This window comes from Equus quagga, chromosome 2 (assembly GCF_021613505.1).
Source record: "Equus quagga isolate Etosha38 chromosome 2, UCLA_HA_Equagga_1.0, whole genome shotgun sequence".
Taxonomy (NCBI): domain Eukaryota; kingdom Metazoa; phylum Chordata; class Mammalia; order Perissodactyla; family Equidae; genus Equus; species Equus quagga.
In genome coordinates, this window is record NC_060268.1 from 65,888,687 (window position 1) to 65,901,926 (window position 13,240).

Here is a 13,240-nt window from a genome sequence, read left to right on the forward strand (position 1 = left end):
ACTGGCTGGGCCTCGGCGGAGGCTCCGGAGAGAGGGCGGGAGATTCTCATCAGCGCTGCTGGTCGGCAGCGCTGTCCCTGCCCCGCTGGCTCAATTTGTACTAATGGGGTCAGGATTACGGGTTCAATACCTATTTGGCCAATTAGCTTTGCTCTCTTCTCAGCCTCAGACCGAGCCCTGACCCTGGACACTGAGGGAGGAAAAGACTTTGCTGAGGTCACACAGCAGAACAGGATGAGGGTCAGGAGGGCAAACTCAGTGTGGGAGGTGTGGGCAGTTACAAGCCAGGAAAGCTCAGGAGGAGAGGACCCAGGGCTCCGGGTGGGCCAGCCCTGATGCTGCACAGACAGGCCCCAGCTGCAGTCTCCCCTGCTGAACTACATTTCTTCTAAAAGGTGCCAATGGCCTTGATGAGACCTGTGGGCCTGAGGGTCTTTCCTATCCCTGGGGAAGGGAACAGTGCCCTGTCTCTTCTGACAAACTGTAGGTGGGAGAAGCCTAGGGCTGGCTTTGGCGTCAAGTGGCTGGAGACTCACGTTAATCATTGACAGGGGCTGCTCCAGCCTGCAACAGGGAACCGCAGGGTAATTACTTCTGGGCTTCAGGCCACAGGCTCAGTGACATTATTGCAGCAGCAACACCTGCCTTCCAGGCCTAGTACAGCAGGAGAAGGGAGTCTCCTCAGAGCTTGTGCAGCTGGGGCCAGGGCCCGGGAGAGCTTCCCTGGGCTGCAAGGACCCTGGGTGACAGGCCAGAGAGAGACACAAACACACCCACAAACATATGCACACATACTCAGGCAGCATCAGGGGCAAGACCCGGGACAGTGGGGTCCGAATCCTTGAGGGTGAAGGGCAGAGCTTAAGGACTGCAGGTCCAAAGAGACAGATGTTGAGTAACCTGCCCTCAGTGCCTGCCAACACCCACCCCGCCAGGCGGCCCCTTGGCTCAAGCTCCCAGACACCTGCTTCCAAGAAAGTGTGCAGAACGGCTCTCTCTCCATCAGATCCAGCTCAGATCTACTCCTTCAGGAAGCCTTCCCTGACCATCAATCCATATTGGTCTATCTCTTGTCTGCCCTCCCCTAAATAAGACGCAGGGACCCCAAGAGGAACTGAAATTCTACTATCCTCTTTGTCAGGTGAGGAGTGACCCCCATACTCCATAATGGGTGCAAACAGTCTTGCAATGGAACATCTGGTCTCCTGAGGACAAGACACCCTCAGCCTGCCCCTCTCCAAGCCCAGAAGACGACGTATCAGCCAGCCCCTTGTTATGTATTAATTTCTGAGAGCCTTGTTCACGCAGACATAACACGTCCACCCACATGGGTAAATGCTTAGACAGACACAAAACCATGAGCAGCCAATTATCAGGCAGTTGCCATGAGCAGACCTGGGGGCCCCGCTGCTTGCTCCGCAGTTTGTGGGAGCCCAGAGCTGGGGGGCAGTGGGGAGCAGGAGGGAGTCCCTCTATCAAGCCAGCACACCTCTCTGTCCAGCCCCGAGCACCACTCTGCAGGAACCACAAGCTGGCTGCCTGACTGGGCAGACAGACACCAGCCCCAAACAATGAGAGAGCAGAGCGGGGCGGGGAGTGGTCACGTGTGAGATTTGGTGTCTCTGCCTCGGCAGCAGTGGCACTATTGTTTATTTATAATTTGTACTTTACCTCCCAGAGAGGACCAGAGGCAGCTGGCACAGATGCTAAGAGGTGTAGGAGCTCAGGAAGCTTAAAGGAAAGGAGGGCTTCCACGGGCGGGGGGGCACAACATGCCCCCCTGTCCCAAGGCCTGCTACCTCAGGGAGGCACTGGGCTTGGCTCAAAGGCTTTGTTCAAAGACTCCAGTTCCTGACCTCAGACCAAGGCCTTATCTTGGTCCCAGGCTGAACTCTAATCCTGAATACACACTGAGCTCTGATCCTGGTCATACACTGAACCCCAAGCCTGCTCACACCCTGAGCCCTGACCCCGGTCACACACACAGCCCTAAACCACAGACTGACTCCACTTTCTCACTTCTCTGCAGGATGTAATGAAGAGACCACATGACCACCTATTTCTCTGGTGGAGAGAATACATTACCACTGGCTACTTATCCCAGTCCCCTTTGAACCCTAATCACTCCTATGGAGGAACAGGTGCACCATGTGGATGCAGTTCCAAGATCCCAAAGGTCTCTACACCAGTCAGGACCTGCCAGGGGAGGAGCAGGGGACAAACCTTTTGATCTGGCATCCCCAGGAGCAGCAGCCCCAGAGCAGGGGTTAGGACAGGGCTGTCTCAGCCTGCAGACGCCGCGTCTTCAGATACAGAATGGCTCCCTTCTCATTGGCTAAGCTTATAAGATGGGACTCTGAAGATACCTATCACCCCAAAATTCAGGTTTAGGGCTGGTGAGACAAGAAACAGCTTCAGCAACAAGACCATTCAGGACAAGCCTTCCCTGGACACCCTCTAGCTGGGGTCTCAGGGTCGACTGCGGAGCTTGAAGACCTTTGCAGCCAGATGTTACATAACCCCCTTGGGTTCAGGTTTCATCTCTGACACGGACTTATTCTGTGACCTTGGGCCAGTCACTTACCCTCTCTGGTCCTCTGATCCCTGCCTATAAAATAAAGGCTTTAGGCCAGGAGCTTGCTAAGGCCTGTCTGGATCTGGTTTTCTGAGACCTGTTAAATTTTGTGCCAGCTGGGCCCCACCCCTCCCAGCCCCTCCTCCGAGCTAATGTGTGGTCAAACATTATCTGCAACATATGCATTCTCAGGAGAATGTTCTCTCTTTTTTTTTTTTTTGAGGAAGATCAGCCCTGAGCTAACATCTGCTGCCAATCCTCCTCTTTTTGCTGAGGAAGACTGGCCCTGAGCTAACATCTGTGCCCATCTTCCTCTACTTTATATGTGGGACGCCTAGCACAGCATGGCATGCCAAGCGGTGCCATGTCCACACCCGGGATCCGAACTGACGAACCCCCGGCCACCAAAGCGGAATGTGTGCATTTAACCCCTGCGCCACCAGGCCGGCCCCAAATGTTCTCTTGAACTACTTTTGTAATTTAACTTTTTAAAGCTAAGAAAAAAAAGAAGAAGAAGAAGGAAGGAAGAGAGAGAAGGAGGGAAGTATGAGTTTAGAGTCCTAGAGACCAGGTTCAAATTCCAGTACTGGTACTTCATAGCTGTGTGATTTGGAGCAAATCTTTTTTTTCCACATCAGAGCCTCAGTTTCCTTATCTGTAAACTGGGAATAACAGAATCTGTTTTTCAGGCCACTATGAAGAGGAAATGAAACACATTTCATTTGTAAATGTATGTAAATAATACAAAGCTCCTGGCACAGTCTGGCACGCGGTAGGTAGCACATAAATGGTCGTTATTGATCTGGGAACCCACCTGGCTTTCGTCTCTACTGGTAAGAGTCTGGAGTTATAAACTCAGAAGCCTACAGTGATCAGGCAGCTAAGTGTGCATGAGTGACATGGCTGGGTGTAGGATAGAGACCTTAGGGACAGGTGGAGACTGTGGGCAAGAGGACAGCAAAAGCCAGTTTAAAGGGGGCAGCCTCTAGTCTGCTCCAGCTCCCTGCTGCGGGCAGGAACATGGGGCCAGAGCCACCAGAGTTTCCAATTTTTCAAGAGAAGCCCAAAAGCCACATTTTTATGTTACATCTTTCCATTTTAAAATATTGTCTCAGATTTGTTATCACACACTATGCTGGCCAAACAGAACACATCTAGGTACTGCATCTGATCCACAGGATGCTGCTTAGCAACCTCTGGCCTAAGTACTGCTGTCTCATCTTGAGCATCCTCAGTGACGGGGAGCTCACCACCTCTCTATGTTGCCTCCCACTGCAGTTCTGATGCTAGATGCTGATGATAGAGTGTCTCTGAGTGGCCTCCTAGGCTTTGGGATCACGGATTTCCAGGGCCCTGGCAATGCTTTCTCACTATAAGCCTGGTTGGCAAAGAACATCCTCTCCGAAGCCAAGGCAATGCCCCTGCCCTCCCCACAGCCCGCTCTGGCTGGGAAATGTGGATTCTTCAACATCCCCTGGGCCCAAGCAGGACTGCCTGGCCGGCCTCGGCAGCCCTTCTATTAATTAGCAACTGGCAGTAGCAGCTTTGTAAGAGCCCTTGAGCCAAGGAGTGTGTGTGCTGGAGCTGGGTGCCTCCTCAGTTATATGACAAGGCCCCCTGGAGACTGGGGTTGGACCTTCTGCTCTGGGTGAATTCCCTCGTGGTAGACAGTGTTATGGCAGGCACAAGGGCCACTCAGGCTGCTTTGACACTCGTCAGTCCTGTCATCTGTATGTAGACTGGTGCCTTCTGGGGTGGGAGCCAAGCCCAGTCCCCAGGGGAGATTGCTAGGCATGGTCTGGTGCAGGGGAAGGGGCGTTAAGATTCAGACACCCCCCCCCACCACCACCACCACCACCAGCTCAAGGTGCCAAGGCAGCTGCTCTTACTGGATGCCTCTGTCCTCCTCCCAGCCAGCCACTGTCAGAGCCACCTCACAGCGGCTCTCCTGCCCTGGCACCTCTGGACTCTCTCACCAACAACATCTGTTCCTTCCCAGAAATCTCATTGCAGCACAGCAGTCACTGCACTCCCTGCCCCTTCTCCTCCAGCCAGGCCCGCCCCTTCGGCCTTTTGAATGGGAGAGAAGCTGCCAAAGCAATGGGACATGGTGGATTAATGAGGGCCTTCTGGCCACCTGGCCTCCCCGTGTTCACCCCACCGCAAGCGCCAGCATCCAGGGCCAGCAGAGTCCAAGCAGCAGCAGAGGAAGGGAGGAAGGCCGTGCATCTGACAACCCCAAGTTTGCCGCCGACCTCTGTGTTGAGGGCTGCACAGCCCAGTTCACAGACTTCACCCTGCCGTGCTCAGTGCCAGAGGCCACGGGGAGAACACAGAGCTGAGCATGGAACAAACATACCATCTGAACCACAGTAATCCAAGCCTGGTTCTGAGTTGGGCACCGGCGGCACCGGCATCACCTGAGAGCTTATCAGAAATGCAGAGTCTCAGAGCCCACCCCAGACCTAGTAAGTCAGAAGCTGTATCTTAACAAGATCCCCAGGTGAGTTGGATGACATGACAGTGTGAGAAGCACCGTATTATAACAAACATAGAGCTCCATCCAAACATCATAAGGTGGTCAGGGAGGGAGAGACGGGTGATGGTGGCCGCGGTGGCCTGAGAGGGCATCCCTGAAGAACTGGAAGCCCTAAAGCATGGAAGAGGAGGGCAGATGGACAGGCAGTCAGCCCGGCACTGTGCAAGGCAGGCCACCTGACAGGCCCAAAGCCTCACACCTCACAGCAGCTAAGGGAACAAATGGGGCAGGGTCCGGCAGGGAAGAAGCCCCCAGCCTCATCATGTAGCAGCCAGACCAGGAACTGAAGCCTTGCGATGGCCGCAGCAGGTTTCTGGGCACTGGGCATCCCGAGCGCACCTCAGACCCGAGCTGGGTGCTGGTCTTCACAGCACACCCTCCACCAGCCCCAGTCTTATCAGTGGAGCACGTCCTCATCACTGGAGAACCCTGCTGCCCAATGTGCCAGCCGCCAGCACCGCCCAGGCAGCTCACCTTGGAATTCCCCTCTGCACCAAGGCGCCCTTCCCCCTCCCCTGGCGCTGCCGCTGAGGCTGCAGCTCCTTTTGGCCTGGCTTTCCACGCTGACAGCAGAAGCAGCATTCCTGGGCCATGGCCCCCAGGAAGGCCCACCCAAGAAGGGGCCTCAGAACCCCCGACCTAGAGCCAGGCTGCCACCTTCCTCCTTACCACCTCCCACCTGAACAGTCCTTCTCACAGTCAAAAGGGAGAGCGATGGGAGTGAGACTCAGGAAACAGACAAGTAACGAGTCCCCGAGCAGAGCAGCCTTCCTTCTTCAGACATCTAACTCTGCCCTGCATCTTCATTTTCATCCTGCTGGCAACAGGAGGCCCAAGCCTCAGAGTACAGAGGGCCCCAGGGAAGACGGCTCTAGGAGGCTTGCACCCTGCTCCTACCAGGCCAGGATGCTCTTCTGGGATGGCCTACAGTGGGGCTCACAACCTAGATGGGCTTCAACTTAGGGGGTCCACAGACCCCAGAAATTGAGTGTCATATTGCGTGTGTCTAGACGTACGTGTATCTTTCTGGATAGAGACTCAATAGTTTCCAGCAGGTTCTCAGTTAGGTCTCTGACGCAGGTTCAGAACCACCGGTCTGAGTCAAGGACAGAGGCCCCTCTGGTCCACCCAGGACTAAGGGCAGTGAGGGCAGGGGCAGTCTGGACAGTGGTCTCTGAGGGTGCACTGGAGCTTCTCACCTCCATGGGATGACCACAGCTGTACAGTGTGTCTGACATGGAGATAGGCTACAGGATCCTCATTTTTCTAGGTTGGAAAACTAGGCTCAGAGAAGGCTCATAACTCAAGCAGGGCCCCATAGCAGATAGGGCTGGGCAGGTGATGTGAGGTGGGCAATGGCAGTTTCTGGGGCCAGGGACCAGCAAAGGAAGTCAGTTTTAAGCCACCCTTGGAATTTACCAGGCCATTGGCTCAGTTTCCACGATTTCAGAGCTCAGCTGTTTCTGCCCCAAGGAAAGGACCCTTTAGGACCCTCCCTTCCCTCCCCTTCCTCACAGATTTAGATGTCTCAGGCTAGGAGAGGGAAGGGGCAGAGGAACGAGCAGGGCCAAGCTTCTGCCTGCCTCCACTCTCAAGGCCAAGCTAGAGTTTGGGGCACAAGAGTAGCCCCAGAACTGACATCACACACAGGGACTTCCTGCCAACCTCCATGTCTATCCACACAGCCCCAAGACACCTACTCAGACAGACACCTAGACATACACACACCCAGGCCCACACACCTGAGCCTGACACTTGAAAGCCTGACCAGCTTCTGGGAACAAAACCAGGTCCACCTTCACTCAGGGTTCCCACTCCTTTTCTTTCCCTTTCTCTCCTCTTGGAAAAACAGGATCATGCAGACACCATGTTTTATTTGTTCCAAGTTCCCACCTCCAAGCTCAGGTTCCAGGACATGGCTCATATGAAAGGAAGGAACCGCCCAGGACCCAAGAGCCCAACCAGCCTTGGGCTGGATCCTGGGGCGCAACATCCCAAGGGGCTGTACGTCCTGGCCTCCTCCCTCACCAAACCTTAAATATAAGTTTCAAAAGGCAAATGGGGAGTGGGAGGGGAGGGGAGGCCAGATGAGCCCGTGGAGCCTGGAAGAGCCATGGGGGTGGCTGGGACATAGTGGGGGGAGGCGGCAGCCAGGGCACAGTGGGCAGAGCGGTGGGGGATGGAGGGGTGAGGAGAAGCAGAGATAGCCAAACCTATTCTTAGACATGGCCCAGGTTATGAGGGTACCTCAGAGCACAGCCCACTCCAGCCCCTGGAAAAGGCACCCAACCTTCCTCCCCCAGGGACAGGAGATGCCGGAAGCAGCTGGTGACAGTGAGCCCTGAACTCCAAACCGCAAACTCAATCTATCATGGTTTGCTGGTGATTCTTTATTAAACCAATTCTGCTGGATCAATGCTTCCTGCCCGTCAAAATGATGAATAAATCCTCGACTGGCCTGAGCAATGCTTGCAGAAGCTCTTGTGAAGCCTGAGCTGGGCAGTAGGGTTTGGCTCCATATAGAGGCTCAAGACCAGTGGCTGAAACTCAAGGGACTGAGGCTTGGGGTGCTGGGCGGTGGGGTGGGGGTGGCCAGGTGGCAGGGTTGAGCGATGGGTTTTCTAAGCTTAGAAGACTTAGCCAGGCCCCTGCCTCTTTGACCTTGTGAAGATGAGACCAGCTATTCTGGCATGGGTGTAGGAGAGGCATGACCACTGCCCCTCCAGACGCACACAGATGGTCTTTCTTAGATGTCTTTCTTTACACCCCACCCAGCACCAGGCAGCTAGAAGGCTGTGCGCAGAGGACATGTGCTTTCAGCTACCAGTCCCTGTTGCTTATTGCACAAACCCAAATTCAAAGGCTGGACTGACCCTTTTCCTGTTGCCTGTTTATCAATCCTGCTGCATCCACCCTCCCTCCCCACCATGTCCCAGGCAGCCTGCAGTTAGTGGGAGATTCTGCATCAGGGGGACTGCAGACAGACATGCCAAGATGGGCAGAGGAAGAGCAGGAAGGCGGGGAGGTTCCCATTGATGCAATCAGCCCAGTCCTAGTCCTTAACCATCCAGGCGAAGGGAAGCCTGGGAAGGCAAGGCCCAGTTGGCAGAAGGTGTTCAGTCAATGCCCGTTGTCAATGGAGGCTAAGCATGCCTGGAGTTGGCCCCTTGCAGCTCCCCCAACCCTAGGCGATGGGGTTGATGATGAGAACCCTGAACAGAGGCTTTCAGACAAGACAGCGGGGAGCTGAGCAAGGGAAGGGAGGGCCCCTCAACAACCTCAAGTGATTGATACTGGCACAGCCTACCTGCCACCACCACCAGGGGGTTCAGAGGGAGGAGGAGAGCCTAGGACACCCAGGGGGGTGCAGGACACACTGCTCCTGCCCATTCCTCCCTAGCTCAAGCTGAGATCTGAGGGGATACTGACCAGAGGGGAGGCCACACTTTAGGAACCTGGCACTTGGGAACCAGTCCCAGTTTCTGATGGGAGGGTCCCACATTTGCTCACACAGCTTGAAGACCATGGCTGTCTGTTTAGCCTATCCTCTGACCTCCCACACTCTCTGGGAATGGGAACCCTGGATATTAACATTAGGAAGAGCAGTCCCTCAAAAAAATAAAAGGGGGGGCCCTCTCTTCACCACCTATTTTAAGCCATCGAGTGTTGCCTGACTGGTTGCTCCCAGCACGAGAAATCTCTCTCATTGGATGGAAGATGGCTTTGCTCTCATTACAAACCTAGCTTCCCTGGAGTTTGCGAAGAGGGCTCTGGATTGGCAAAATGCTCATTTATATTGGCAGACAAGCAGGGTAGGCAGGGATAGGAGCTAAACAGGGGGCAGGGCCCAGAGAGAGAGAAAGAATTAAACCCAGCTCAAAAGGGTGAAACATTTTCCAGACCCCCACTTCAATCCTGTGTATCAGGAAAGCCCAGGGAGCTGCTGGGGGACCCCAAATCTTGACTGGAGTAGGGACATCCCTGATCCCAACTTCAGAGGCCATCTCCCATCTCTCTTTTTGGCAGATACCCCCCACAGGCCCCGAGTGGTATTCAGCAGTCTTCTGTGGCATCTGACTCAAGTGATAGTGGAGGGGGTGGGGTCCCTCTCCCTGACAGGTAATCACACTGTTTGTTTGGGGACCCACGATTGACCCCATGAGAGACCTAGCAGCTGCTGGGCTTGGGCAACTGGGGTGAGGATGGGGCACTGGACAAGCTCGGGGTCACAGGACAGCTGCTCATCAGTCAGGACAACAGGCATCTTCACTGACCACTATGAGCAAGGTCATCTTGTCCTGCCAGTCCTGATGCCAGCTGCCCAGGGCCCACCACCTGGCATGAGGGGCTGGCCCAGAGTTAAAGTGGGTGCAGAGGGCTCTTCTCTTGGACCTGAGGCCCCAGTAACCTCAGTCCTCCAGGGACCCAGCTCTCCTTCTCTAGCTGCAGCTTCCCAGGCCACAAGAAGGCAGATATTAAAGCCTGGGGTGAGCACCCCAGGTGCTGGCCCAGCTGCCAAGAGGTCTGTCTCCCTTGTGGCCCTGCTCTGCAGGCTGAATGACCTGGAGCTGCCTCTAGGATGGCCACCCTGACTCTGCAGCCCAGAAGGGGAAGGTGGGATGTGTGGCTTAAGGTGGCAGAGCCTTATCCGGGCTGCCGGCAGCGCTAGGCCAGGCTCAGGACACCTTTTCAGCCTGCCTCTAACGCGGCCCAGACCCTGAGAGAACGAGAGGACCAGGACTAGAACCCACAACACAGAGGAAAGTTCCCAGCGCGGCGCAGAAGGAGGTCTGGGGGTGTCTGGGAGCCTGGAGGCGCCCCACTTCTCCCGGAGCTCCCAGCGCGAGGAAGGAAAGTTAACTCCGGCAGAGAAGCAGGGCCGAGGAAGCATGTCCGCGCCCGCTCAGGGAACCCACAGGATCGCCGCCGGGCCCCCTTACCTGAAGTCGCTGTAGGGGTGGATAATCCAAAAGCCGGCCGACTTAACCCTCTCCTGCTCGCGCTCCACGGCTTTCTGGCTGCCGAACATCCTCAGTGAGAATTTGTTGACCCCGGGCTGGAGCATGGCCCCGAACTGGCGCTGCATGAAGCCAGACTGGCCCAGGCGCACCTCCGCCTCGGGGAGAATCTGGTCCCCGGCGGCCGCGCCTCCCTCCACTTTGATAGCGGTGTCCACTGAGGGTTGCTCGCAGGAGGTAGAGGCCGGCGCCGGCGGCTGCTGGGGTGGCGGCGGAGAGGCTGAGGGCTGCGCCGAGGCGCCGGGGCGCTCGGGCTCGGCCGCCAGGCCCGGGGGCGTCCTGTCCTCGCCGGGGGACGCGTCGCCCTCGGCGATGAGCCGCCGCTCCTCCGCGGAGTCATGCAGGTGCCCGTGACTGCTGCCGCCCCCCGCTCCGCCGCCGCCGCCGCCCCGGCTGCCCAGCGAGGCCAGGCTCCCGCGGAAGCGCCTGCAGTCGCCGTTCGTGCTGGACTTGCCCGCACCGCGGGCCGGCCCCTCGCCGTCCGCCGCCCCGAGGGCCGCGCCCCGGGGCTCCGTGCCGCCCGCGGCCGCCGAGGGCGAGGGCGAGGGCAGCGGCCGCAGCCGGATGCTCCTGCGGCTGGGGTCCTGGCGGCCCCCAGCCCCCTCCTCCTCGGCATCCTCTTCCTCGTCCATGATCCACGCCTTGGCCCCCACCTGCTGCGGAAGGCTGTAGAGCCGCTTGCGCATGGACGGCGGCAGCTTGTCCATGGCGCCACGGGCAGGGGCCGGGCCAGGGGCAGGGGCGCGGGTGAGGCGCCGAGGACCGGCTCCAGGTCCGCCCGCCGGTCAGTCTGCTAGCGGGGACGCGTCCTTCGCCGCCGGCGCCGGGCCGCCTCAGGCGCCCATGCTCGGGCAGGCTGTGTGCGGCGGGGAGGCTCCCAGTCCGGCTCCGGGTCCCCGGGCTCGCCGCGCTGCGCCTCCTCCCCGGCCGGGCTGGGCGCGGGGACCCCGCGCTCCCTCCCTCCCTCCCGCGTTCAGGGGCGCGGCGCGCAGCCCGGCTCCAGGCGCCCCGCCCCCGCGGGGAACAATGGGCGCGGGTAGAAGCGGCGCTGCGGCCCCGGCGCTCGGAGAACCGCTCCGGAGCGCAGAGCGCACGGCCCGCGCGCCTCCCGGGCGTGCGTCCCGCGGGCAGGCAGGCTGTCCGTCTGTCCCGCCGCCCCGGCTTTGTGACCAGCCACTCGCGAGCTCGCCTCGCTTCCTCTGTCCGAGCGCGGCTGGCCCGTCCCAGGGCTCCCGCCGCAGCCGAGCGGAGCCCAGCGGCCCGCCGGGCTTACATCAACGGCCGCCTCCCCCGGAGCGCCCTCCGGCAGAGCTTGGCTCCCGCGCCCCGGAATATTCATGAAGCCGCCGCAGCTCGCGGGTTGCCATAGGAGCGGCTCCCGCAGCCGGGCCTGCCTACCTGGGCTTCTTAAAGGGGCAGCGGCGCGCGGGCTGGGGGCCGGGAGGGGGGCGAGGGGCGGGCCCGGCGGGGAGCGCAGGATAGACCCTCGCCGGGCCTTTGGGGCTGGGTTGAGAGGCGTCCTTAATCCTAATACCTCAAATATCTTTCTTTGGCCAAGGACTGGGAGCGCGCCCCAAGTCTAGGGTTCCGGCTTGAGCTGCGAATTCCCCCACTCCACAACTGGGGGAGGGGGCGGGGTTTCCCGATTTCCCCTCCGAGCTCTGGGCTCGCCTTTGCCGGGCGGTTTTGCTTCTCAGCTGGGTCTGCGACCCTCCTCGGAGAAGGCGAGCGGGTCGTCTGGATGTGGAGCCCCTGGCCTTCCCGCAGCGCGCCTGGAGAGGGTATTTCCCAGATATGCGCTGCGTCGGGGCCGCTCCAGGGGTTTTCCTGTGACTTGGGCTAGGGGCGAATCCCCGGCCGGTCTTTTCTCTGCCGAGCCTCACAGCGGCCCGGCAAGGAGGGCGTGGGGGAAACTCCGGCAGGCACAGGGTGCGGGTGAGACCCAGCGCTTCGAGGTAAGACTTCGAGGAAACGCGCCTGCCGCAGCCACCGACGCGGGGTCCGATCCCCGCACGCACCTCTCCGGAGGTGGTTCTCGTGGGGGTTTCCGAGACTAGCGGGCTGCCTCGGGGGGCCAGCAGGCAGGCTCCTCTGGCGACCTGGCACTCTGGGACTAGATGTGGACCTCCCCCTGGGTTCCTATCCTATATGGACCAACGCTAGGGGAGTTCCTGCTCCACCCAGGTCCCCTACCCGCAAGCAGCTGCACAGCCCCCGCTCCCTTTAAGTCCGCTCGCCATCCTCACCCCTAGGCCAGCCGGCGATCCAGCAGTGTGTGTTCTCCCACCCGGTTACAGTCTCGGGCTTATGTACAAACCCCACCAGCTCAGCCAGAGATACAGCTCTGCTCTTCTCCAACACCCTGAGACAGCCTGGCACCCTCCCCCCACCCATCCACACAGGCCAGGCCGCCAGACCCCCTCTCCCTGGCCTGGGGGCCGCCAAGATGGCCCAGGGTTACTCAGATCCTTTCAGGGCCAACATCCCAGACTAGCTCAGAAATGGGGATGGAGCATTAGAGGGAAGAGGTTGGACAAGGAAGGTTGGAGCTCGGGTTAATTCTGTAGAGTCTGACAGGAAGGAGGCAAAAAGGTCCCCTAGCCTTGCCATCTCTCTGAGGAATAAAATGAGGTTTTCCTTTAAAGGATTTTTTATTCTCATTCTTAGCCTGCTTGTGACCACCTCCAACACCCCATTCAGAGCAGAAATTTTGGAAGCAAGATGGGGGGAGTAGCCTAGCAAGGGTTTTTCTGCTCTACCCACTGGACCACAGGACCGCCCATGGTGGGGAGGGAACGACCAGTGTGATGATATCACCGCTAGCTGGCATTTCTACTTTTGAGCAGCTCTGAGCTGACAGTTCTGTGCACAGATGCTGGAGGCCTAATCCCTGAATGTCCTTGGGTCTCCTTGAGAGTGTTCTTAACCGGCTGCGAGCCAGCCGCAGGGGGAAGACCTCCATTTAACTCACTTCTTTGGGCTTCTATGTCCAACCAGGAGCTAGTCTGCCCTACCGCTGCTTCAGGAAGTCAGCCCAAACAGGCTACCCAGTGACCCATGTTAGGGGCATCCCCTCCCCTAGGAACCCTTTCCTGGCCACTCAAATCT

General features: G+C 58.4%; 1 protein-coding gene across 1 annotated transcript in view; it reads right to left on the bottom strand.

The window, feature by feature from the left end:
• The window catches only part of LOC124236238 (potassium/sodium hyperpolarization-activated cyclic nucleotide-gated channel 4), a 40,242-nt gene extending 29,403 nt beyond the window's left edge, over positions 1-10,839 (bottom strand). Inside the window, exon 1 of the mRNA XM_046655085.1 lies at positions 10,055-10,839. Coding sequence (XP_046511041.1) covers positions 10,055-10,839 — 785 coding nt within the window. The remainder of the gene's footprint in view (positions 1-10,054) is intronic.
• Between the last annotated feature and the right edge of the window lie 2,401 nt (positions 10,840-13,240).